General features: G+C 46.1%; 2 protein-coding genes across 6 annotated transcripts in view; one reads left to right on the forward strand and one right to left on the reverse strand.

The window, feature by feature from the left end:
* Positions 1-3,666, forward strand: part of MPP3 (MAGUK p55 scaffold protein 3) — an 84,466-nt gene extending 80,800 nt beyond the window's left edge. For both annotated transcript variants that reach the window (XM_053265162.1, XM_053265161.1), the window contains exon 19: positions 987-3,666. In XM_053265162.1, coding sequence (XP_053121137.1) covers positions 987-1,166 — 180 coding nt within the window. In that variant the 3' untranslated portion in view covers positions 1,167-3,666. The remainder of the gene's footprint in view (positions 1-986) is intronic.
* A 2,815-nt stretch (positions 3,667-6,481) lies between these two features.
* The window catches only part of CFAP97D1 (CFAP97 domain containing 1), a 45,299-nt gene continuing 26,415 nt past the window's right edge, over positions 6,482-25,365 (reverse strand). For all 4 annotated transcript variants that reach the window (XM_053265166.1, XM_053265167.1, XM_053265164.1 and 1 more), the window contains 5 exons: positions 19,607-19,677; positions 17,908-18,026; positions 15,188-15,311; positions 12,772-12,828; positions 6,482-6,608 (listed from right to left, as the gene is read on the reverse strand). In XM_053265166.1, the coding sequence (XP_053121141.1) occupies positions 6,600-6,608; positions 12,772-12,828; positions 15,188-15,311; positions 17,908-18,026; positions 19,607-19,677 (380 nt within the window). In that variant the 3' untranslated portion in view covers positions 6,482-6,599. The remainder of the gene's footprint in view (positions 6,609-12,771; positions 12,829-15,187; positions 15,312-17,907; positions 18,027-19,606; positions 19,678-25,365) is intronic.

Below are 25,365 nucleotides of genomic sequence, written 5' to 3' on the forward strand. Positions count from 1 at the left end.
TTATGTTCCTGTGTGTGTAACATTGTGCCGTCTGTCTGTCTGTCTGTCTGTCTGTCTGTCTCTCTCTCTCTCTCTCACACACACACACACACACACACACACACACACACACACACACACTGTTTGCACAATTGCCCAAGCACCAAAAAACTGAAGAGTTATGCAACAGGGGCAACCATTATATTGTGTGCACAGAAACTGTGAACTCTACCTGACTGGCAAGCAAACAGATTGCCAGGGAGGCTAACTGGATTTGCTGGTATAACCAGAGCTTGATGTATGAACCAGAGCTTTGCTGGTATACCCAGGGCTTTATTGTCTGTAGGTTTGCCATGCAAGTAACACACTCTGACGCTATTCACACACGTGTGCAGAACCGGGCGAAGGGAGCCCAGCCTGGTTTTGCATGCGTGTGTGAGCTGCTGGGATTGGGCCCGATCCCAGTGGCACTACGGTGGCAAACCTGCCTGCCGCCCTGCTGCTGCCCCAAACATGCCTGCCTGCCTGCTGCCAGATGCCTGCCTTCAAAATGAGGTTAGGAGAGCAAGTGCTCTCCCAACCCTGTTTTTTTGTTTTTTTTAATTGTGCATCAACTCGGCTGCAAGCAGCCATGGCTGGCACACTCAGGGAGGGGGATCCCCATAAGGCACTGCACGCTCGCACGGTGCATTATTGGAGCTCCGTGGGCAGGGCGGCACATCCCAGCGCCCCAACCCTTGGAGCTACCAGCTCATCAGGGCTGGCGATCCACCCGTCTAGGGTTGGTGGAGTGATCGTCTGCGGGGAGGTAAGCACTTTTGGGCTTCCTCCCCCCAAAACTGCTCGTGAGAAAGGGCTCTCTAATTGCAGCATTCCTAAAACCTGATAACTTTCTTTCTTCACTAGTGCGAAGGGGTCCTGCACTCTAGTAGAATTTGTCGTGTTTGAGCATAGAGTAATCTTGTCCAGAGAGTCATTTTGTGTTCTCTTCCCATCTTGATTTGCAGGACGAGGAGCAGCTAGAAATGGTTAACTCGGCTGCCTTCATTGAAGACCAGTATGGCCACCTGATTGACACTGTCTTGGTGAAGGAGGATCTCCATAGTGCCTGCAACCAGTTGAAAGCCATTCTGGAGAAACTGAACACAGACTCTTTTTGGGTGCCAGTCTCTTGGGTCAGGTCATAGTTATGTTGTGCTAAAATAAAAGGGGGTGGGGAGAGAGATACCTGTTTGATAACATGCTGTAAATAGAATGGATGATCAAAAGGGAAACAATGTCTAATGGAAGTGCCAGTTTGCTTGAAAAGCAGCAAAGTGAAACATTCTCCACGTGGGAACCTCTTTTGATCGCATTTCTTCCACAGAAACAGAAAACATTTCAGTGGGAAGAAAAATCCCTGCAGGATGCAATCCAGAGGTGGTCTCTCTCAAATTCCTGGCGTCTGGGTGGAAGCCTCTAGCTTTTTTGTAACTTGCAGTTTAGGTTCAAAATGTGGGGATCCAGACAGAAACCCACCAAATAAGAGGAAATGCACTCACTCCAAAATCCGTATGATCAACAATCAAAGAGAAGTTCAATGACAGAATTATAAATTCAAATAACAAGATAAAGGACTGCTTTTATACCCACTGGCCAGACTGAAAAAGGGAGAGCTTTTATCCAGATGGTGATAGTTCATACTTTTGCAAAAGGGAAGCCTTCTAGGGCAAGTCAGCAAAGCTTGCAACTTGCTGCTTGAAGATTAGACCATTCATGCAACTGAAATATATAGCTAAATATGTTTTGAAGATCTTTTATGATTCTTGCAGATGTATTTGCAAGTTACCCAAATATAATGTGCTGAATCCTGTGCTAGCAGCATTGAAAGATCTCCCTCATACTAACCAGAAGACCACAGCAGAAAACTGCTGTGTAGAAATACGATTCCATATAAGCACATGGTCAGGCAGCATCTCATCTACTTTGCTCTTTGCATTTGGTTGCACAAGCTTTGAGCAGGCTTTAAAATGTTGATGTCTGTGGGACCCAACAACCCCTTTCCAGATCCAGAGATGGCATTCCAGAACTGATTTCCATTTAGGCATTCTTGCTTTCCCCCCACTCTCACCTGCTCCCCCCCCCTGCTTTTAAAACTGCATTTAATTTTGCGAGTGCCAAAGGGTTTGTTGTGAGAGATGCTGACAGAAAATGCAATCACAGGATCTCCAGGTTTTGGAGGAAGAAGCCCCTGGGGAGCAAGCAGCACGCAGCCAGAGCTGTGGATGTCCTGCACACCCCCAATTTGTCTGTGCAAGCATTGAATTGGACTCAGGGCTCAGCATCCAGATTCTTGGCCATTTATATTTTAAAAACAAGCGAGTTTCTTATGGTTATAGAGAGGAAGCTGGCCTTGGTGTATACAGATAACCTGTAATCTGAAACTGAGAAAGGGACTGGGGTGAGGATGCCTCAGAATCCCACTTCCTACACCAACTGCTTCTAAAGCCAATCTATTGCCAATCTCCATAAACTTCATTCCTTTTTCTCCTCCTTTTAAAAACTTGGATTTTGGAAGCAGAGTAATTTATACAGCATTATTCTGTATATGTTTACGTCTTGATTTGCATTATTTACAGAATGTGGGTTTTATTGGCACATAATTTTAAGTGTGTGTGAGAACACACAGCCTGGCATGTTCCCTGTTTTTTTGTGTTCCTGGAACATCTACACTGATTTTACTTCCCAGTGTAATATTCTCCTGTATTTCTCCATAAGAAAGATTACCATTGAAGAAAACCTTTACAACAGATTTTCCTGGGCATGTTTAGTGTTTCAGCCAAAGCCTTTATCCCAATCCTTTTAGCAGGTGTCGTCATTTAAAGCTGATGTTTTCTCAGTGTACTTATGATTTAGTCCAGTGGTTTTTGAACTGTGTTCAGGGGAACTCTGGAGTTCCTTGGAGGCTTATTAGGGATTCATCAAGAGATCGGTAATAGCAGATACGCTTCTCTGAAATAAAACTTACCTGTTACAAATCTTCCCCTGAAATGTGAAGCTGTTGGGGTGGTGGTAATACTGGTGGGGTTGGTGGTTGTTTTATTAATTCAATATTTCTTGTTGTGGGTAGATAAGAGGCGTAGCTCATACAGTTATTTAAATCTAGCTTTAATGTGATTGTGTGAATGGTATGCCAAGGCAGGAATCATTATCTCAGATTGATCGCAGGCCATAAACCACCTTGGTGTAGATTCACACAATCACACAATAACCCACATTAAACATAGATTTGAATGATTGTGACAACCAGGACAGTGAGACCCAACAGGCTTTGTATGTGTCCCGGATAAACTGAATGTGTACCCAAGAACGTTCCCTGGTGCCCTCAGCAGCATGCCTGGATTCCATAGCAGATGCTCAGATGTTCCTCACCAGACAACTTAGCATAGGAAGGATGCCTTGCAGGTAGAAACTTGAAAAACCTTGTCTTTTGTAAATAACTCACTTTGTGATATACATGGAACACAACATAATGTCTGAGTTTATGCATTCAATATATGTTGTTCTTATGTGGCAGTTTATCTGGATGACAACTGCAGAGTTCTGTTTACATGTGCTTTCTCTCTGATCTCCCTCCCCAACCCTTGCTCCATATTTAAATTTCTATTTCTCTCTGGTTTCGAAACATATGAAAGCCTTTTTAATTCCTTCTGGTTGTGTGTGTTGTAATGCTCATATTCCACCACTAGATGTCAGTGTAGCAGTGGTGGCTTCAACTTGGCTTTCTTCTGGACATTAGCTGACTGCCATGAAAACAGCCACTCTTTATTTTGTTTTTCTGTGGTAGAGTGTTCTGTGAAACCAGTCTGTGCTTCTTTTTGGCAAGAGGGAGCCACTGGAGAAGAAAATAGATCAACTCCATGCAAGGGACTGACTGTGAAAAAGAACTGTTCCAATGTGTGGTATGAGACACACAATATGGGCTTATTGCTATCTGGGGGTTACAGAACAGCATGTAAAGTCATCTTCAGGTGCTTTCCATTCTTATCTATGGTGTTATGGAGTGGAAAGAAGAAAGGTTGGTACAGTTCCTGGCAGAAAATGAGTTCAGGGCCTGCCATGGATGTTCACGCATACTCACACTCTCCTAACGCAGTCTATGGGAAATTTATTATTATTATTATTATTAATTCAATTTCTATACACCCTTCCAAAAATGGCTCAGGGCGGTTTACACAAGGAAAAAATAATAAATAAGATGAAGACCAAACCTGATCCTTTCCCCTTTGCCAAGCTGAACCGTTTCAAGCATCTAGGCAGCTTTGCTGGCTACTGGCATTTTGTTGTTCACTGAACCACCACCACAAAGGCTGGTTTTGCCTGAGCCACTGCAACTTGATCCAGTTCTAACCCCCTTCTCCTCATCCTGTGTAGGGGAATGACAAACACATACCCCTTACCTTGATACTTCACTGACAAGTGACCCTGGATTGCTGTGAAATGAGCATGATGCCCCGATGCTCTTCATGTAATAAATAAATTATGCCAAGAGTACTTTACTTGGTTGGCTGCACTCCAGAATCTGAAGGAACAGTCCCTCAGCTTCTGCTTCCTTCTCATACAGGACTGGTCCCGTCATGGTCTGCGCACTGGTCAGGTAGTGAGGAGTCTTAGAACTGCAGAGAGGTGCAGAGCAGCAGGCATTGTTGGACTATAATTCCCATCATCCGTAGCCACAGTGGCCTTTGGCCATTGCGATGATGGGGGTTGCAGTACAGCATTTGGGGACCCAGGGTTGGGACCCCTGGAGCTAGCAATTTCTGACTCGGGATATTATTATTATTATTATTTATTGATTCAATTTCTATACCGCCTTTACAAAAATGGCTCATGGTGCTTTACACAGAGAAATAACAAATAAATAAGAAACACAAGATAGACACCAGCAACAGTCACTGGAGGGATGCTGTGCTGGGGGTGGATAGGGTCAGTTACTCTCCCCCTGCTAAATAAAGAGAACCACCAACGTTAAAAAGCTGCCTCTTTGCCAAGTTAGCAGGGGTTATTGAGGGAGTGATGCAGAGAAGGTGAGGCTTAGGGCCATATTATGTCAAACATAAAATGAATACCTGAGATGTCTGTTTTTTCTAATGTAAATAGCAGCTGGGGAGAGGCTGATCAGAATCACAGCATCTGGGCTTTACCCTTCCCTCACCACAGTCCCAACAGGGATCAGAGCCCCCTTGGGGCTGCTATGTTCCCTGGGAGGAAAGCTCCTATTGGCACTAACAGGAACTTTCCTCCTGGGGGGGAAACAGCAGCTGCAGAGGGCCCATTCTGAATCTGACTCCCAGCAGGGGGCAAGAGTTTTATGCCTGCTCCCTGCATGCCCTCTATTTACAATGGAATAAACAAACATGGAGGGCCAAACCACAACAAAGAGAACTTGCGTTTTGGGCGGTATAAAAATGTGTTAAATAAATACATAAAGATGTATGGTATAGTTTGAGTTTGTCCCTTCTACAATTGCTGACTGGCTATGGGACAGACCTGCTCAACTTAAGCCCCCCCCAGCTGTTTCTGGACTACAATTCCCATAATCCCCAGCCACAGTGGCCAATAGTCAGGGATTATGGGAATTGTAGGCCAGCACCTGCCGGAGGGCCAAAGTTGAGCAGCCTTTAAAGGCTTACTGTTTAAAGGTTGTCTGTCATCCCTGGGATAGCAGGCATTGGGCAGGGATGTCATTATACCACACCGCAGCTGACGAAGGGCAGGAAACTGGGCAGGGTGGCAGCAGGTAGTGAGGCCACAGAGGCCAGCAGGCAGGTGGGAGGGTGTAAGGGTAGACGCATGGCAGAGATCCACATTGGCAGGTGATGAACGGTAGAGCAGGTGGGTGGGGGCCTTGCAGTGGAAGCGGCAAATGGCGGGGCCTGTGATGGCTTCCCTAAGATTTGATACTTGATAAATAAGTAGCCCCCCTGCCCTGGCAGGGCCCTCCAATAGCCCATGTGTGCAGGACACAGCCGCACAATGGTAGGCCCACCCCTGGTTAAGCCACACCTCCCTCAGCACCATAGTTCAGAGCTAAACCCCCTGCCTCTCCTCACTTTTTTTTTTTTTAACCAAAGTGGAAAGAGACGAGAGAGCCACTCAGGCCACCAACATTGGCCTGAAACCTGATTGACTGGGTTCAAGAAAACCACGGTCTTCCAGGAATACTGGAAGCTGTGCCAGCATCACATGCTCTATCACCTTCGTCAGGAATGGGGAATTTCAGACTACCTGATAATCTGCAGAATCCTTCTGATTCAGAGGAGGTTTCTTAAGAGTGTGTATACCGGTAACTACTGTCTCCTCCTCCAAAGAGATGAATATGTCCACTCACGAAAGGAGGCATTTCCAGTTTCCTGGACAACTTGTTCATACAGTTGAACAAGTCCTGAGACTGTGTGTACAGCCATTGAGCATGGCTTAACGCTTGTGCACTTTTCATACGAGAAGCTAGAGAAAGAGGTAGTTCTTTCAATGCCTCATGCTTTATTCTAAAAATCCTAAATGAAGATATCAGCCAGTTGTTGACCTTGCCATCAACTTGCTGTTAAGTCTTGAGTGGCACCAAATGACTTGTTCTATCCTCATGCAGCCTGCAATAAATGAGAAGAAATGTTAAAAAGGAAAGCCCAGCGGTGTCAGAGAAATATGCACCCCTCATTTTGTGGGCTAGCATTACTTTCTTCACCAGGGTCAGGGCTAACCCTTGACCAGTTTCAGTAATAACATTGTGGGGAGAGGGCAGGCGGGGGGGGAAGGCTGTTTCAACTTGCCTTCCCCCCAGATGATTGCTGGAATGTTGCTGGGAGTGCAAACTGTGCTCCCAGATGATCCGTGCTGCGTGGTGGAGTTCTGGAGGCTGGGATGATGCCGCCAGATATCCCACAATGCACTGTGCAACATGCATGGTGGATTGGGGGATTCCCCCAGGAGACAGGCACTCTAGGCACCCATCTCTGTGTCCACTGGGGCTCTCCTGAGCCTTTAACCCTGGCTAAAAGCTGGGCTAGATCGCCCTGCCCTGCTAGGATCGATCCCAGCAGCAATCACGTGCAGCCTAACCCAGGCTGGGATTCCCTAGCCTGGGGTAGGGTGTGCATGAGAACAGCCTCATGTTGTATGAGTGTACAGACAGATGTCTATACACATGTACATGCATTTGTGCGAATGACTGTACCTCTGTTAATTTTAAATGTGAACCTGGGTAGATGCCCCTCAAATGCACGGTGCAGATAGAAAAAGTACTGCTGTGCCTGTGTTCAATGTAAGATGTGAATAACTGCATCTGCAAGCAGACCTGTACCCGCGAACACTATACGAGTGCTGAATGTAATGTGTGAATAAGGCTAAGGAAGAGTGTTTTTTGACAAAAGAGGGGGGACGGCTTCCCCGTTATAAGACAGGCTTCTAGGCAGGCTTGCTGAAACTCAGTAAGACTCCTTTTTTTAGAAAGGAAGCTCTCCCAGTTGACAGAGTCTCCTGTTGCTACTCAGTCAACTCCACTGCTACAGCCCTATTCAGACATTATGTTGTACATGAGTACAGATGTCTGTACACATGTACATGTTTCTGGAGAGTGATTGTACATGCATTCACTTTAAAACTGAACTTGGGCCAGGGCCCTCTCAAGTGCAGGTCACAGTTAGGAAGTGTACTGTTGTACTTGTGCTGAACATAACCTGTGAATAACTATACGTGTGTACATTGCACACCAATTGTATGTGCATTGAACATAATGTGTGAATAGGGCTTACTTCAGGCAATCATCCACATCTGTACCCTCTAAAACAGTTGTGTGGGAAGGAAAAGGCTATTTCATTTAAAAACATGCAATGCATGTACAGCGCCCTGCTGGGCTTCACCGTGGTTGGGTGTGCAGTAAAGGCACACTTGAAGTAAACTAACCAAATTATTCTACTGGGTCACACCAGCAGATTCAATCTAAAGTTGAACCCATATCCCTGTAAACACACTGCCTGGCCACACCTGGAGCCCTGAGTACAATTCTGGTCACCACATCTAAAGAAGGACATTGTAGAACTGGAAAAGGTGCAGAAGAGGGCAACCAAGATGTTCAGGGGCCGAGAGCACCTTCCTTATGAGGCAAGGCTACAACACCTGAGGCTATTTAGTTTAGAAAAAAGACAACTGTGGGGAGACATGATAAAGGTCTATAAAATCATGCATGGTGTGGAGAAAGTGGATAGAGAGAAATTCTTCTCCCTCTCACATAACACTAGAACCAGGGGTCATCCCATGAAATTGATTGCCAGGAAATTTAGGACCAACAAACAGAGGTACTTTTTCATATAACGCATAATCAACTTGTGGAATTCTCTGCCACAAGTTGTGGTGATGGCTAACAACCAGGATGGCTTTAAGTGGGGTTTGGATAAATCCACGGAGGAGAGGTCTATCAACAGTTAGTCAGGGGGCTATAGGCCCCCTCCAGCCTCAAAGGCAGGATGCCTCTAAGTACCAGTTGCAGGGGAGTAACAGCAGGAGAGAGGGCATGCCCTCAACTCCTGCCTGTGGCTTCCAGCAGCATCTGGGGGGCCACTGTATGAAACAGGATGCTGGACTAGATGGGCCTTGGGCCTGATCCTGCAGGGCTGTTCTTATATTCATGCCTAAACTGTTGCCTTCCACCAGCAAGTGTACAATTCAAAAGCTGCCCTATATTGAGTCAGGTAATTGGACCACTCAACCCAGTACTGTCCACTTTGACTGACATCAGCTCTCTTAGGATCTCAGGCAAAAGACTCTGCAGTCAGTGCTACCCAAAGACCCTTTTTAACTGGAGATTTTAAATTTTTTAATACACACACTCACTCATTCAACATTTTACAAAAACAGTTGGGAAACAACAGAAAATGCAAGTAGCAAACAAGCAGTGTTGAGATCCTGAACATAACAACCCACACACAAATACAGATAAATATAAATACAATTTAAAATAATAAAAATAAAACAAATTAAGTGGACCCATAGGAGCAAAACAAATATATCAACATTCCGAAATATATCAACATTCCAAAATGTTGAATTTATGAAATTAAAGTTAAAATAGGTTTTTAAAAACTCAAGTTGGAATGGCTGAGCACATACTGTCTTTATTTTGTCTATGTGGAAAGGAAATCGAATGGAACGGAATGGAAAGGAAACCATCTCTTATGAGAGATTGCTGAGATCAGGCATCAACTGTAGGTTGAAGCTGGACCCTTCTGCGTACAAAGCATGTTTGTTGTCTACAATGGAGCTATGGCCTCTTCACCCCAAAATCTTTCAAGGGTACAATAATCCCCATCAAGATTTGGACACAAATGAGCCTAAATCACAGCTTCCTGAGTACCATGAATTCTGGGATCCCAGCATAATGATGCAGTCAGAAGGATCTGCCCACTTATTGACAGGCGTAACAGTGCATGCTCTGAGGGTCACAAGGAGTCAAGCAGCAGTGGTGCTTTGTGGAGGCCAGATGGACATGTCTGTTGTGATTTGGAAAGATCCTGAGTGTGAGAACGAGACAGACACAAGCACAGACAGAGTTTTGGAGAGGCTGGAGTGGGGACGATGGGCAGGAAATGAAAGCACCGTAGGATGCAGGTTTTTCTCTCTGGGGAATTGATGTAACCTGTTGCTGCTTATGGGAATGCTCTGCTGTTCCAGCTCCATCAAATACTCAACTTGTATATTTGTGAATAAACCAAATATTACAAAGACTCTATAAGCCTCCAGTGATCTCTCCTCCAATGGAAGCTGCATTCTGGCAAGTGCTGCACACCTGGGAGGTTTCCTCACTTGGGGAAGTGGGCAGCATATACTAGGTGAAGCTGATGCAGAAACAATCACCTCGCAAAGATTTGGTCAGATCAAAAAATAATAATCTCTGAAATAAGGACCAGCCATCCTAAGCATTTGCATATTTTAAATTAAACAGAATGAGGTTGTCCTCATGACCTTGCCGGAGAGGGGTGGGTAGGAGGGCTGCAGGAGAAGTAGGAGCTCACCTGCCTTCTCTGCCATCCTCCCCTATGCCACACCATGTGCCCACATGAGCAGTGCTGCAGTGAATGGAAATTCTGGGAGCGGGAGGACTACCCCCCCACATCCCAGGGTGCCCTGGGGCATGAGTGTGGGGGCTGCTCTAGTTAGAGCAGCTGCTATGCTTGGCACAGCTGCTCCTTCCCCCTGGTGGTGGGCCGGGGAGAAACGGCAGTGGGAAATGGTGGTGGGCCCGGGGGAAGCTGTTAAACCCAGCGGTGATTGCCCAGATGATTTCCAGCCGAAGTTAAGTGAAGCGAACCACAGGCTTGCTTAACCTTGGCTAAAATGCTGGGTTTGAAAGTGGAACTTGGCATGTGTGCAGCACTGGGAGTGACCTTGCTCCCAGAGCTTCACACGCATAGCCTAATCCAGGCTGGGCTGCCCTAGCCTGGGTTAGGCTGTGCGTGTGAATACTCTTACTGTCTTCTTGAAAATGGAATCACTACGTCCATCTCAACCCCCCTGACAGCCCAGGGGTTCCCAACCTTACATCCCCAGGTGTGGTTGGACTACAACTCCCATCACTTCCATCCACAAGGGTCCTTGGCCATTATGGCTGGGGATGGTGAGGGTTGCAGTGCAACAACATCTGGGAGCTGAAGGAAACCTGCCAGGGATGCGGCTAGACTGTTAGATAATGAGGGAGTGAAAGGGATTATTAAGGAGGATATGGAGGTTGTGGAGAAGCTAAATGAGTTCTTTGCGTCTGTCTTCATGGCAGAGGATACTGAGCATATACCTGTTCCTGAAACAGGCTTTTCGGGGATGTTGGCTAAAGAGCTGAGTCAGATAGAAGTGACAAGAAATGATGTTCTAAACTGTCTGGAAAAACAAAACTAGCAATTTGCCAGGGCCGGATGGCATCCATCCAAGAGTCCTCAAAGAACTCAAATGTGAAATTGCCAACCTCCTTGCTAAAAGATATAACTTATCCCTGCAATCAGGCTCTGTACAGGAGGACTGGAAAGTAGCAAATGTAACACCGATTTTCAAAAAGGAATCCAGCGGCGATCCTGGAAATTACAGACTGGTTAGCTTAACGTCTGTTCCAAGCAAATTGATGGAAAGCATCCTTAAGGATAAAATTGTAAAGCACCCAGAAGAACAGGCCCTGCTGGGAGAGAACCAGCATGGCTTCTACAAAGGTAAATCTTGCCTCACGAACCTTTTGGAGTTGGTTGAGAGTGTGAACAAGTGTGTGGATAAAGGTGATCCAGATTAGATAGTATACCTGGACTTCCAAAAAGCTTTCAACAAAGTTCCTCATCAAAGACTCCTGAGAAAACTTAGCAGTCATGGGATAAGGGGACAAGTACATGTGTGGATTGCTAAGTGGCTGAAGAACAGGAAACAGAGGGTAGGTATAAATGGAGAGTTTTCACAATGGAGGGAAGTAAGAAGTGGGGTGCCCCAAAGATCCGTACTGGGACCGGTGCTTTTTAATTTATTCATAAATGATCTAGAAGCAGGGGTAAACAGCGAGGTGGCCAAATTTGCAGATGATACCAAACTCTTCCTGGTAGTGAAATCCAAAACGGATTGTGAGGAGCTCCAAAAGGATCTCTCCAAACTGGGTGAGTGGGCGATGAAATGACAAATGCGGTTCAGTGTTTGCAAGTGTAAAGTGATGCACATTGGGGCGAAAAACCCCAACTTCAAGTATACATTGATGGGATCTGAGCTGTCAGTGACTGACCAGGAGAAGTATCTTGGGGACGTGGTGGACAGTTTGTTGAAAGTGTCGACTCAATGTGCGGCAGCTGTGAAAAAGGCCAATTCCATGGTAAGGATCATAAGGAAGGGGATTGAAAATAAAACTACAGCTGTTGCTGAACTATAACCCCCGCAACCCCCAGCCACAATACATTCTGGCTGGGGATGATGGGAATTGTAGTTCAGCAGCAGCTGGAGTGCCGGGAATTCTTGTGGAGGTACAGCATCCAGAGCCATATGCATTACTCCATTCCATAAATCGGCTTGGTCTCTCCCCACCACTTACAACAAGTTTTTGTGCTCTTGGCCCTGCAAACCTGCACACACATCCGTTTCTTCACTTGCCCACTGGACAAATACACGAACGGTTCAAGGACTCCTGGTACAGAACTTTTGAAAGAAAACATTTAATAACACTGACTGTTTTATTTCTCTCTCCCTATTTTCTAAGCCTATTCACACAAGCAGCCCAGCCTGGGCTATGCTGCTCGTGTGCAGCGCCAGGATCAACACAGATGCCTAACCCGGCTTTTGACCCCGGCCTTTAGCTGGGGTTAAGGGCGCAAGTCCCGGGGTTGTGTGGGTGCTCGGGCTGCTTGCAACACGGGGACGTGTGGGTGCTCAGGCTGCTTCCAAGCCTATACAGAGTTGGGCTCCTAGAGCGCCCAACTCCTGGGGGATTCCCCCAAAGCACTGTGCTCATTGTGCTGTGCATTGTGGGATAGCTGGAGGCTGGGATGCTTCTGCGCTGCTCCAAACACCAAGGGAGGATTGGGGGGAAGGTGAGTTCCACGCAGCCTTTCCCCCAGCTGCCTGCCCGCCCATGCGATCATGTGCATAGCCTTTCTGAGTTTCAAAAAGCAAGCAAACAAAAACATCAAATGTATGTTCATTATCCCAACAAGTTTCTCTCTCCCCTCTGCCTGGACATCTCTTTATACACAGATACTCGGGCAGACTAAATTACTGTTACTTGGTCTGGGCAGTACAGCTTACCTTGTCGCAAGGTGCCTGGAGAAAGCGGCTGGAAAACTTGAGAAATTTCCTTGAATTCTGCAAGGTGAAAACGACAAAGGCCACAAGGAGTGAGTGAGTGAGTGACGCCAAGGAGACGTTCCCATGAATGGGATCTTCCCAAGCAGCCATACTGCATTCTGCATGGACTGGAGCTGCCCTTGATCCAGAAGCAGCAGCTGGTGCAAAAGGTAGTCAACCTCCTTCTACTCATGTTGGAGGAGAACCAAAAGCATGTCATGTCGTCACGACCACTTTATTGTCCCCTTCCTTGTGGCCTATTACAAGTGACCAACCAAGAGTGCCAAGTCTTGGTGGCTTCCCCACAACAGTGGGACTCTTTCAGACTCGCAGGAAGCCATGAAAAACCTAACATCTTACATGAGATAAAAGCCAGTGTAGTGGCTAGAATTTTGGACTTGGATTGAGGCATCCTGAGTTCAAATCCCTGTTCAGTTCTGAAACTCACTGGGCAACTTTGGGCCAGTCACTTTTCTCTCAGCCTAGCCTACCTCACAGGGTTGTTGTGAGGATAAACATAACCATGTACACTGCTCTGAGCGCCTTGGAGGAAGAGTGGGATATAAATGTGAAAATACGTAAAATCTGAGCCATCCTTTGGCTGTCTGGTATTTCTGTGTGGTGTGTATTTATGGCTTGCCATTTGTTTATGCTGTAACCGTTTCACTGGTCTCATTTGTCTATGTTTTTAGTGTATTGTTACCTGGTCTGAGCTTTCTGGATGGAGCAAGGAGGAGAAAAAACGGGAAAGCAAGCAAGGGGGGGAAGGGGTGGGGTGGAGTGGAGTGGGAGGAGACATCAGGCCCAGATATGGCCTGTTTCAGGACTTGTAGGTAGACTAGATGTCCTTTGGATATCTCCCAAATTTGCTATAAAAACATCCCTGAAGTCTCTGTTTCCCCCCAAGAAACAAAGAAGCAGCAACTTTTGTGCTAAGACAAAAGTTGCAATTCTGTACCATCTGCCTTCCCTCCTCTCCGTCTGTGGGAGGCTTGTTGACACCGAGGAGATGCTGCCTGACTTTGGGGAGAGATTTTAATTCCACTGACAAAAGAAATTAGGGCTGGCATTTTCCCCCACAATAATGAGACCAAGGAGAGGAATGGGGAAGTGGGGGAGCAACTCTTTGCAACATGACACGTGGGATACAAGCCCTGCACAACCTCCCTCTCCCTTGCTAATAACAGGGCTGGATCACTCCTCTCCCACGCAGGAACTTCAGTAATTACCCTTCTCCAAACATCCCCCTTCTCAGCTTATCACATTCTGTAAATGCTGGGGGAGCAGGGGGGGGATCACAAAATTTATTGAGCTACAGAGGTCCTGCCTTTACTTGGAAATGTAAAGACTGGACACTTACTCATATAACAGAAAAGTTACCAAGAGTCCCTCTTTGTTCTGGACTCAGAGCTGACTGTTTTTCTTTGCCCGAGAGCAGATCACCCCTCCCCACCCCTCGTGGGGCAGCTCTTTCATGAGGCGAGGTGAGGAAGCTGCCTCAGGTGGCAGACTATTGGAGCACCAGTAGGGTGGCGAGATGCCCTCCGCCATCACCAACAGAGTAGCCCTTTGGGACCTCTCTGACCCTTACAAGCTTCGCAAGGAGTGCCTCTCTTCACAAGCCTCCCAAAGTTTGCTAGAAGTACAAAGAGAGAAGAGGAGGCTGCTGGCAACCTCCCCTCCTCCCCTGCACCCTCTGCCCCGGCACTACTTTCAAAGTTTGCAAGGCTTTGTTCTGAAATTCTGAAAGGGGGCTGGCCCAAACTAGTGGGAGGAAGGCTGGTCTTGGGGTAGCAAGCATGACTTGTCCCCTTAGCTAAGCAGGGTCTGACCTGGTTGCATATGAAAGGGAGACTAGAAGTGTGTGAGCACTGGAAGATCTTCCCTTCAGGGGAAATGGTGCCGCTCTGGAAAGAGCAGAAGGTTCCACGTTCCCTCCCTGGCAGCATCTCCAAGATAGGGCTGAGAGAGCAACCTTGGAGAAGCCGCTGCCAGTCTGGTTAGACAATACTGAGCTAGATGGACCTATGGTCTGACTCAGTATATGGCAGCTTCCTATGTTCCTAGTGGCATGGCTGCATTGGGTGCCTCACCTCAGGCACCATGCTACCTTGGGCTGCCCCTGCCCTAATGTCTGTTATCTCAGAACTGTCCTTCTACCAGCTAGGCCAGGGCTGCTCAACTTCGAGCCTTCTGCAGAGGTTCACCTACAACTCCCATAATCCCTGGCTATTGGCCACTGTGGCTGGGGATTATGGGAGTTGTAGTCCAAAAACCAAAGTTGAGCTAGTCTGAGCTAGGCCTTTGAAGCTCTCAACCACTATCACAAAACAGAGGAGGACTGCTTTTTGAGAAATAGGGTGAAGCATGCCCTTGCCTGCCAATCCAGCTCGTACTGCTTCCGGTCGTAGGTTGCTTTGCGGCTCTTGAGCCTTTTAAGTAGGCCCTGGTTCTCCATGGTGATCCTCACGAGTTCGACATTATTCTTCTCTCGGATTGCGCTACAAAAGCCAAACAAGTTACAGTTAGAGGACAAGGAAACATACAGTGGGATGTTCTTCCAGTGGGGGCATCACAGGTTTAGAAGGCATGCAGACTACAGAGTTACGTTGTCATGTATTAGCTCTTTAGTAGCCATGTGTTACTGCAGTGTGGTCTAGCCACAAGTCTATGTGATTGTCTAGAGTTTATAATCTATATGCTGTATGAATACTCAGAAGCAGGGGTTTCCTCTCACTCAGTCAATTTAAAGGAAGCTGTTCTGCCCGTTGTTCTTAGTTTAGCTTCCTGGCCTTACCCAGAGCAAGATGGATGCTCTCTTTGGTTTCCTGGTTAGCAAACTGCAGGTCTTTTCACCTGGCAATCATCTGTCCACAAGCCATAATCCTCAAGAATTCATCTCCTTGACTTGGATCTCTGTGTAAACTGCCAAACCTGTAAGCTGAGGTGCTGAGAATGCAAGTCATTTGCATGCCTTGGATGTAAAAACGGAGCCTTTATAAATTAGTGAAAACTAGGCCTGTGCACCACCAAAAATATCAGATCAATGTGGATCCAATAATGATATGCAAAATAAATAAATAATTTTTTTAAAAAATTAAATCTAGGGAAATGATATGGCCTCCCCGACACTAACAGTATCAGATGCGCATTGACCCAGTATTTTACAAATAATCCTTATTGGAAGCTATCTTAGAGAGAAAGTCTCTCTAGGAAGCTTTACACACATGGCTTTTAATTCAAATCCACTCCGGATTGGAGTGTGCCTGTCTCTGCGGGCTATCATGGACCAGTACAGACATGACTCTATTTCCCCCTGAATCGAGGCTGGGCATTCTGGCTTAGCCCAAAGTACGTCTGACTTAAATAATCCTGTATTTCCATTGGCTTTTGAAGAAACCCTGATGTTGTCCTTTGATATGCGGAGGGGCCATTGCTGACAATTCGGCTTTCTTGCACTTTTGTGTTGTTGTTTTTTAAATTTCTGCTGGGTGGATTTCTGTAAATCCAATCAGGTGTCAGCAAAGGAGAGTTTGACAGCTCAGTCTGGTGTTTTCTTTGTGTTATTTGCAATTGCAAGTGCTGGGAGTAGGGTGTGTGTGTATGGCAGATTGATGGAATTCTGTGGAGTCCAGAAGGGGAACAGGAGGGAGGGAGAAATCCCTGAGTGAAACACAAGCACAAGCAAAATGTGTGTCTTCCCATGCTTGAAAGTTTGGTCACCATAGCAACACAGCTTACATATGCAGATGTTTGGATATGCAGATGTTTGAAAGCTTAACAATGGAGACTGAAGGTTGGGGTTAAGGTCTGTTGCTTTGACTTGTCACTTTTGCAGACATCTGGCTGGCTGTCAAACTAAAAAAAAAGTAATTCTGAAGGGAGGTGTCTCACGGCTCCTCCTGGGATGTGATTGGTTGGAGGAAAACAATTGAACCAAACGGTGGGACCAAAGTAATTCCCCAGGGAGCACCCATTGGGCAAGTGGGTGCTTCCTGAGGGGTTAGTGTTGCCCCCAGCCTCCAATTTCGGGGGAGCAGGGCATAAAGTCCAGGTCAACAGCTGGCTTGGAGAGAGAGTCTCTCCAAGCTGCGGGGTTGGTTTTGTTCCAGTACTATTGGAAGTAAGCCACCTAATGGTGTAGTGGGGAAGTAACTTGCCTAAAGAGAAAGAGGTTGCTGGTTCGAATCCCCGCTGGTATGTTTCCCAGACTATGGGAAACACCTATATCGGGCAGCAGCGATATAGGAAGGTGCTGAAAGGCATCATCTCACACTACGCGGGAGATGGCATTGGTAAACCCCTCCTGTATTCTATCAAAGACAACCACAGGGCTCTGTGGTCTCCAGGAGTCGACACCAACTCGACAGCACAACTATTGAAAGTAGAACGATTTCCAATAGGATAGCAGGGATTTTATTTGGAATTCCAACTATCAGGGCTCCCTGTTATCGTATTGGAAATCCTTCCAATAATGCCCAATAATGGACATATTGGTCTGAGATTCCTATTGGACTGATATGATTGCACATAGTGGATGGTTGTTTGATGCATACTGGAATCCCTGGATTTGCAGGATAAGGGATACCCTGGAAAAGTACAGAGAAGAGGTTGGCTGTCCCTCACTGGCCAGTGCTCCTTCAAAGGGAGCGCTACCCCATCCAGAAGAGGCTGAATACCCACTCCTGGATTAGCTTTGGAGTTCCAAAGTGTCTCCCACCCAAGCACTGACCAGTCCTAGACCTGCTTAGCTTCTATTAGGTGGCTATATCATGTGCCCTGGGAGTTGTTCTGCAGTGCCCCAGAGCCAGATGAAGGAGGGAAGGGAATCAGTTTTTGTGTGTTGTGGTGGGGAGAGTTGCCCCCTTCTCTCCTCTTTGCAAAAAAAAAACACAAAAAAACAAAAAACCCCAAAGCCAGTACCATCTTAATTTACAGCTACAAAGTGCTCCAGCTGTTATATTTCAGGGCTTGTCTCAAGATGGAGCACCAATTGATTCATACAAGTCATATTTTAAACAGGTCGTGTTCTCTGTTTCAGGAAAGAGCACACAAAAGGCTGCAATTTGGAGGCATGACTGTCTCAGAAGCACCCACCTCTTCTGGGTGTATGGATTCCAGCAATCTACCATACTTCCCCCACGATAGATGTCAGCCAAGCGTGCTGAGAGGGTCTTGTTCTCTCTTTCAATCAGCCCAATTCTTTTCTGGGCTTCCTGTGGGAAACAATATTGACTTGGTGAGTGCAGGTTTCTGATGTTGTCACATGCCCAGCCCACCCCACCGGGATGTGGATGACAAATGTTCATTTTGAATTCAAGTTTGCCAACAGGCAGATTCCTTCTTTTCTGCTTTCCATGCACAACACACTCATGATAAAACAAATAGGGATGTGGGGGCGGTGTTGGTGGGGAATCATCTGAGACAATTCTCTGGTGTTTCTTCTTGGAAGAACCTGAAATTCTCTTTTGGATTTTGGAGACATTCCTTTTAAGTTGATTTTACTTTTTACTTTTTTGTAAGGCCTCAAATCAAATCTGAAAATAGACAGGAGGATAGCACAGAAGACAGCTATCTGACAGCATCTGGATTGTCTGTAATAACAGAATGTATAAATTATGTCAATTCTGGAGAAAACAGCATGTGAAGCAATCAAAGGGTTAAGTGACACCCCACCGCTTCTGTGCCCCAAATTCTGTGTCCCTCTTGCAGTGTGTGTGTGTGTGTGTGTGTGTGTGTGTGTGTGTGTAAGTGTAAGTGCCACTGGAGTTTAATTGCACATGTTTGTATATAAGGGCTTGGTTCACACAATTGATCTGTATATAATGATCCCCCTGCTAACTGGGCAAAGAGGCACCTTTTAGCATGGTGATTCTCTTTATTTAGCAGGGGGAGAGTAACTGGCCCTATCCACCCCCAGCACAGTACCTCCAGTGACTGTTGCTGATGCGTGTCTTGTGTTTCTTTTTAGAATGTGAGCCCTTTGGGGACAGGGATCCATCTTATTTGTTTGTTATTTCTCTTTGTAAACCGCCCTAAGCCATTTTTGGAAGGGCGGTATAGAAACCAAATTAATAACAATAATAATGATAATAATAATATAATGGCCTGGTTTACATAGAGGCTATTCACACGAGTGAGCAAAACTGGGCTAAGGGAGCCCAGCCCAGTTTTGCTTGCTCGTGTGAACCTACATGGTGGCAGACCCACCTATGTAGGCTCCAGCTTAAACGAGGTTAAGCGAGCAAGCTCTCCCTTACCCTCATTTTTTTGATTGTTTGTCTCCCACGGGTGGGCACACTCAGGGAGGGGCAAAGCCCCCACCCAGTAATGCACCGCAGACTCCAGGGGACAGGGCACCGTGCTGTACTTCCCTGTGCCCAACCCCCAGAGCTGCCGGGCAAGCAGTGGGCAGACTGCAGGAGAGCGGCTGCTGATATTGGTGGGTGATCCGCCCACCCAGAGGAGGATAAGCGATTGTCTGTGGGGAGAGTTGGGCAAACCCTCTCTCCCCGCAGACCTCCTTTCAGCGCTTCTTTCACACTGCTCATGTTAAGTGCCTCGTTGTCATTCAAATCTGGGTTTAATGTGGGCTAACAAATTCAGTATGATTGCGTGTGAACCCTACGCCAAGATGAGAATCTCAGATACATCCTGGACCATAAACCACCTTGATGTGGGTTCACACAATCACGTTCATGTTGGTAACCCAATTAAACTTATAATCGAATGATGATGTGAACCACAGAGCAATATTTCATTAAGTCACAACAATTCCAAAGGGTAGCTCATGTACCTGAATCTTGGTGACCTTGAAGTACTGGTGGGTCTGTGTACTTGGAGCTGTATTATCCACCTGGGACTTTGCTGGAGGAAGAAGATAAAACAATGGTGTGAAAGGTAGATTTCAGGAAGATGCGGCCACCATCCTGCCAATGCTAATATATCTGAACCTGCCTTATACTGAATCAGACCAGGGGGCCATAAGCTCAGTTTTGTCTACGCTGGCTGATAGCAGTCCTTCAGGATGTCAGACAGGGGTTATTCCCAGCCCTACCTGGAAATGTCAGGGATTGAATGTGGAACCTTCTGCGTGCAAAGCAGAAGCTATACCTCTGAGCTACAGCCCTTGCCTAGATGGCCTTGTACTGAGACAGACCCTTGGTCCATTAGAATCATCTATACCAGGGGTTCCAACCTTGGGTTCCTCAGATGTTACTGGAGTACAGATCCCATTGGATGATGATGATGATGATGATTTTATTTTTACATTTATATCCCACTCTTCCTCCAAGGAGCCCAGTACTACATACTTGAGTTTCTCTTTCACAACAACCCTGTGAAGTAGGTTAGGCTGAGAGAGAAGTGACTGGCCCAGAGTCACTCAGCATGTATCATGGCTGAATGGGGATTTGAACTCGGGTCTCCCCGGTCCTAGTCCAGCACACTAACCACTATACCACGCTGGCTCTGGAATACATTTGTGACAGCTCAGAACTGCCCAGTAATGAAACAAAGATGGATACACCAGGAACAAGCAGAAGGAAGGACCCATCATAGGTAGGATTTTAAAGCCGCAGCAGATACAGGATGATAGGACATCACTCTAGCAAGCTATATGGGACAAAGAGCAATAGATACAGTATATGGAAACAGCTACCGACTTGTCAGACACATTCCACGGAGACCTCCTGTTGTCTAGTGAAAATGCATGTGTCCTGCCTGGCCTTCACACTGAGTTTAATCTGAAGCTGGTATTTTTAGTTGGTGTTCCAAGCTGTTGCTTTTAGAATAAATGTTTAAAATCCAACAATGTTTATGTTTTTCTGATGTTTTTCACTTCTCTTGCCAAATTGCTCTGAGAACCTCTAGGTAGAAAAGTGGTCTATAAATATAAATGAAAACAAACTAAACTTGCAAGCAGTGTTCCCTGTAACAGGGATTTCCAGATGGTGTTGACTACAATCCCCATCACTCCCAAACCAAAGGCCACTGAAGCTGGGGATGATGGGAGTTGTAGACGACTGCATCTGGAAATCCCTGTTACAGGGAACATTCCTTGCAAGCTGTGTTTATCTGGAAGAGTTGTAGTGTAATCCAGGGTTTCTTAACCTTGGGCCCCCAGATGTTGTTGGACTACAACTTCCAGAATCCCTAGACATGGCCTTTGTGGCTGGGAATTCTGGGAGTTGTAGTCCAACAACATCTGGGGGCCCAAGGTTAAGAAACCCTGGGTAGTCATAATGACAAGAGAGCAGGAAGAGAGCAAGAGCAAGCGAGAGAGAGAGAGCCCTCGTAGGAACATAGGAAGCTGCCATATACTGAGTCAGACCATTGGTCCATCTAGCGCAGTATTGTCTACCCAGACTGGCAGCGGCTTCTCCAAGGTTGCAGGCAGGAGCTCTCTCAGCCCTATCTTGGAGATGCTGGGGAGGGAATATTTTTAGTGTGTTTAGCCATAGGCATTACAATTGCCTATGTTCTAAAAATTAATTGTAGTTAATATAATGCCTCATAATACAAAATCAAAATACTTCATTATACAAAATATCCAGTTAAAATAAATCGTTTCAAATATTAAAATATCAGCATTCAAAACCAACTATTTAGATTACTAAGGGTTGGCCATCCAACCCTTAACAAGTCTACCACTATATCCTGAGGCAATTTATCCAAGTATTGCTGGAGAGTGTTTGTGTGTGTGTGTGTGAGAGAGAGAGAGAGAAGAGAGAGAGATGGAGAGCGAGGGAAAGATGGCTGCGGGTGGAACACAGCAGAGGGGTAGATCAGAAATTTGCAGGGAGAGGATCAGGGTTTCAGCAGTAGGTAAAACAGAGGAAGGGTGAATCAAGGTATCACCAAACTATATGGGAGGAGCCGTGTGTATGCCTTTCCCTTCTATATGTGTGGCAAGACACCTGGAATTTTTTCTCCTGGCAGGCACCTTCTTTCTCCTTGTCTTTGGACTGTGTACACTGAGCTGCAGAAGTCAGTCATGTTGATGGGCCTGATGTTCAGTGGAGAGTTGATTACTATGGGCCTACTCCAAGGCTATAATCCCATTAACCCTTTACCGGGGAATAAGCCCCATTGAAGTGGGAATAAGCCCCACTGAAGTGGGAACGTACTTTCAAACAAACATACATAGGTGTTTTATAGCTGCTTCCCTCATAAACACAAAGCAATGTTATGTTGGTTTAACTAAAAGTTTATTCAGAAAAACTCCTTCTCTTTTCCCTCCTTTTCCCCCTTCAGACTCCACCCCCCCCCCACACACACTCTACAGGAAGTTTTTCACACCAGGCTTTTCATTCACATCTCCTCCTAAATGGAGGGGGTGCGTTCACATATTGGCCCGATTTACCCCAAAGTCTCTACAAGCTGTCGGGCAGCACTTCACGTACAATTCGGGATTTTTATTGCGTGTTAAGAGTGTAGCCCAATTTTTATTAGGGTAAGAAAAATCCACTTTTTGCGGCAGTTTTGGGGGGCAACTTCAAACTCGCAGTAAAGCTTCTCAGGAAACCTGCCGTAAAGCCTGCTGTCTGGGAAAGCTCCACGATCCCCACTGGGACAAACTTCTACACAACAAAACATAGAAGATACCGGAGAGAATACAACAATCGGATTATTATAAAGCTCTGGTGAGAGCCAGCGTGGTGTAGTGGCTAGAGTGCTGCACTAGGATCAGGGAGACCCGAGTTCAAATCCCCATTCAGCCATGAAACTAGCTGGCTGACTCTGGGCCAGTCGCTTCTCTCTCAGCCTAACCTACTTCACAGGGTTGTTGTGAGGAGAAACTTGAGTATGTAGTGCACTGCTCTGGGCTCCTTGGAGGAAGAGCAGGATAGAAAATTTAAATTAAATAAATCAATCAATTAATAAATAAAATAGTGTCCTCTAGTCCTTTTAACTGGGTGGTATAGAAATATGTTAAACAAACAAACAAACAAACAAACAAATAGTGCTGAGCAAGCTGAGGATCATTACAAGCCTACCTTTTTCTGTTTTGCCCTTATAAGTGAATTCACCCATTCGGGAGCCCTTGCTCTCAGAGGCGGGTCTGTGCCTGGAATCGGCAACCACCACCGGGAAGGTAAAGATTTCCAGGCTGCTCATGTTTGCGCTGCTATCCAGTGCCCAAGTCCCAAGGAAAAAGACAAAGCTCTGAGCTCCGTTTCTGAGCTGCCCTTCCCGCTAACTCTTTCCTGGGGTTGCCATAGATGTCCCAGCTATGACATCATCAGCCATGAAATGATGACTTGCAACAGCATGAAATGATGTAATATTTGCAACCCTTGGATGCAGCTATCCAATCGGCATGCAGCTTTTTTCTGCCCATATGGCATGGTACTTAATAATAAAAATAACAGAAAGTGTGCCAGAAGCACGGAGGCATAAAAGCCTGAAAAGGCATATAAGTCATAAAGGTGCATAAAAGGCATGAAAGGGATGAGGGGGCATAAAATGGGTGTAAAAAGATTAAAAGACAGGAAAAAACATGCATAAAAGCCTAAGTAATAAAACTGAATAATGGCCAGACTATAAGACTAGAAGGGGCAGTAAGAAAAAAGGAGGAGCTTTCTGTTTCTATTGGATCTCTTGGGCAGAAAAAAGCTGCCTGCCGATTAGATATTTGCATTCAGACATGATAGTTTGAATCAATCAATCAATCAATCATTCTTTATTATGGTCATAGACCAGCATAAAGTATAAAGCGTGGTTACATATTAGAATAAGAGTAGATTTAAAAGTACACAGGGTGATTATATCCCTCTGCAAATGAAGTCCTTCTATAATGGCCTTCAAGCACTGCTGAAGGGAGGGCATGACAGCAACCCAGAGTAAATGCCCTCCTGTGCTTTGGAACCTCCAATCAAAGGTGCTTACACAACAAATCTCCCATTCATATGCAACCAGGTTGGACCCTGCTTAGCTAAGGGGACAGGTCATGCTTGCTACCACAAGACCAACTCTCCTCTCCTAAAAGAAGCTGCCATATACTGAATCAGACCACTGGTCTATCCAGCTCAATATTGTCTTCACAGACTGGCAGCAGCTTCTCCAAGGTTGCAGGCAGCAGGAATCTCTCTCAGCCCTATCTTGGAGATGCCAGGGAGGAAACTTGGAACCTTTGGATGCTCTTCCCAGAGTGGCTCCATCCCCTGAGGAGAATATCTTACAGTGCTCACACAGCAAGTCTCCCATTCATATACAACCAGAGTGGACCTTGCTTAGCTAAGGCGATCTAACCCCCGGACCTTGGAGCCCCAGTCTATGGCCTCCAAGGTTCCAGTGTGTGTGTGTGTGTCCAAATGGCTGGGGTGCCTCCTGCAGCCACCCCACGCCTGCCCCACCACTGCACTGCTGAACCTCCATTCTTAAAAAAAAAATTCAGCCACCGCACAGCCAAGGGGTGGCTGCCGTGAGGTGAGCCAAGCAGTCCTCCCCTCCCCCCCCGGCGGCAGCCTTGCAACAATATCTCTCAACTGCACAGGCGCAGTAATATGGAGTAATATATATTATACAGGAGTGTATAATACATATTATACATATTGTTATACATATTATATTATAATTATAATTATTATAATAATTATACATATTAATAATTATATTGATAATTATTATACATATTAGTCCGCTTATACGTATTATTTTGGCCGTGCGGCGGCTGAACTAAATAACGGAGGTTCGCCGTGGCAGGACCCCCAAAGTAGGTTTATTACCTAGGTGCGCCATTATTACCTTAGTGTGCCCCTGCCTCCAGTTGAGTGAGGTATGCTGCTGGAGACACAGAATATCTAAGCCCATCACTGATATGAAAGTTCAGGACCCTGCTGAGATCAGTTTGGCGTTCAATGTCTATAATGCACGGCTTGTTTGATTCTAGGTTTAATGTGGGTTACTGACTTTAGCATGGTTGTGTGAAACCACGCCAAGGTGTATTCTGCCTTTCCCAGGACCAATTCAAGGTGGCTGCAATAAAACCAGAAAATACATCCAATAAAACCAAACAAACACAAGGAAAAACCTATGAGATGAAAATCATTCTAATTCATGAGAGCTGTGTAAGGTCTACTAGGATAGGAATGTCTTTGCCTTAACAAAAGGCTGTTGAAAAGGACACCAGCTGCACCTCCCCGGAATGGGAGTTCCATCAAGCCAGAGTCACTGCCAAGATAACCATCTCTTGCCTAGCCACCAAGTGAATCTCTGATGGAGATGACACTCACAGGAGAGCCCCTCTATATGTTCTTGTCATGCAGGGGTTTGCAAAGTTTTAGGAGCAAAACTGAAGCCGGCCAATTGAGCTCAAACTGAACCGTCAATCTGGTTCAGGTTGAACCGGACTCAGTTCAGTCTGCTTTGATTCAGGCCTGTTTCAGCTCATCCCTGCCGCCACCACCCCCTGACCCTTTTACTTACTTACCCAACAGGAGGCAGGGGAAGGTTTTCTTTATTTACACTCCTGGCGACAAAGGAGCAGAATCTTCCCTGGCTGGAATTTTTAAAATGCCTTCCCACAGTGGGTCCCCCCTGTAGCCCTGAGAA

The sequence above is a fragment of the Hemicordylus capensis genome, chromosome 6 (assembly GCF_027244095.1).
Source record: "Hemicordylus capensis ecotype Gifberg chromosome 6, rHemCap1.1.pri, whole genome shotgun sequence".
In the NCBI taxonomy this organism is placed as follows: Eukaryota; Metazoa; Chordata; class Lepidosauria; order Squamata; family Cordylidae; genus Hemicordylus; species Hemicordylus capensis.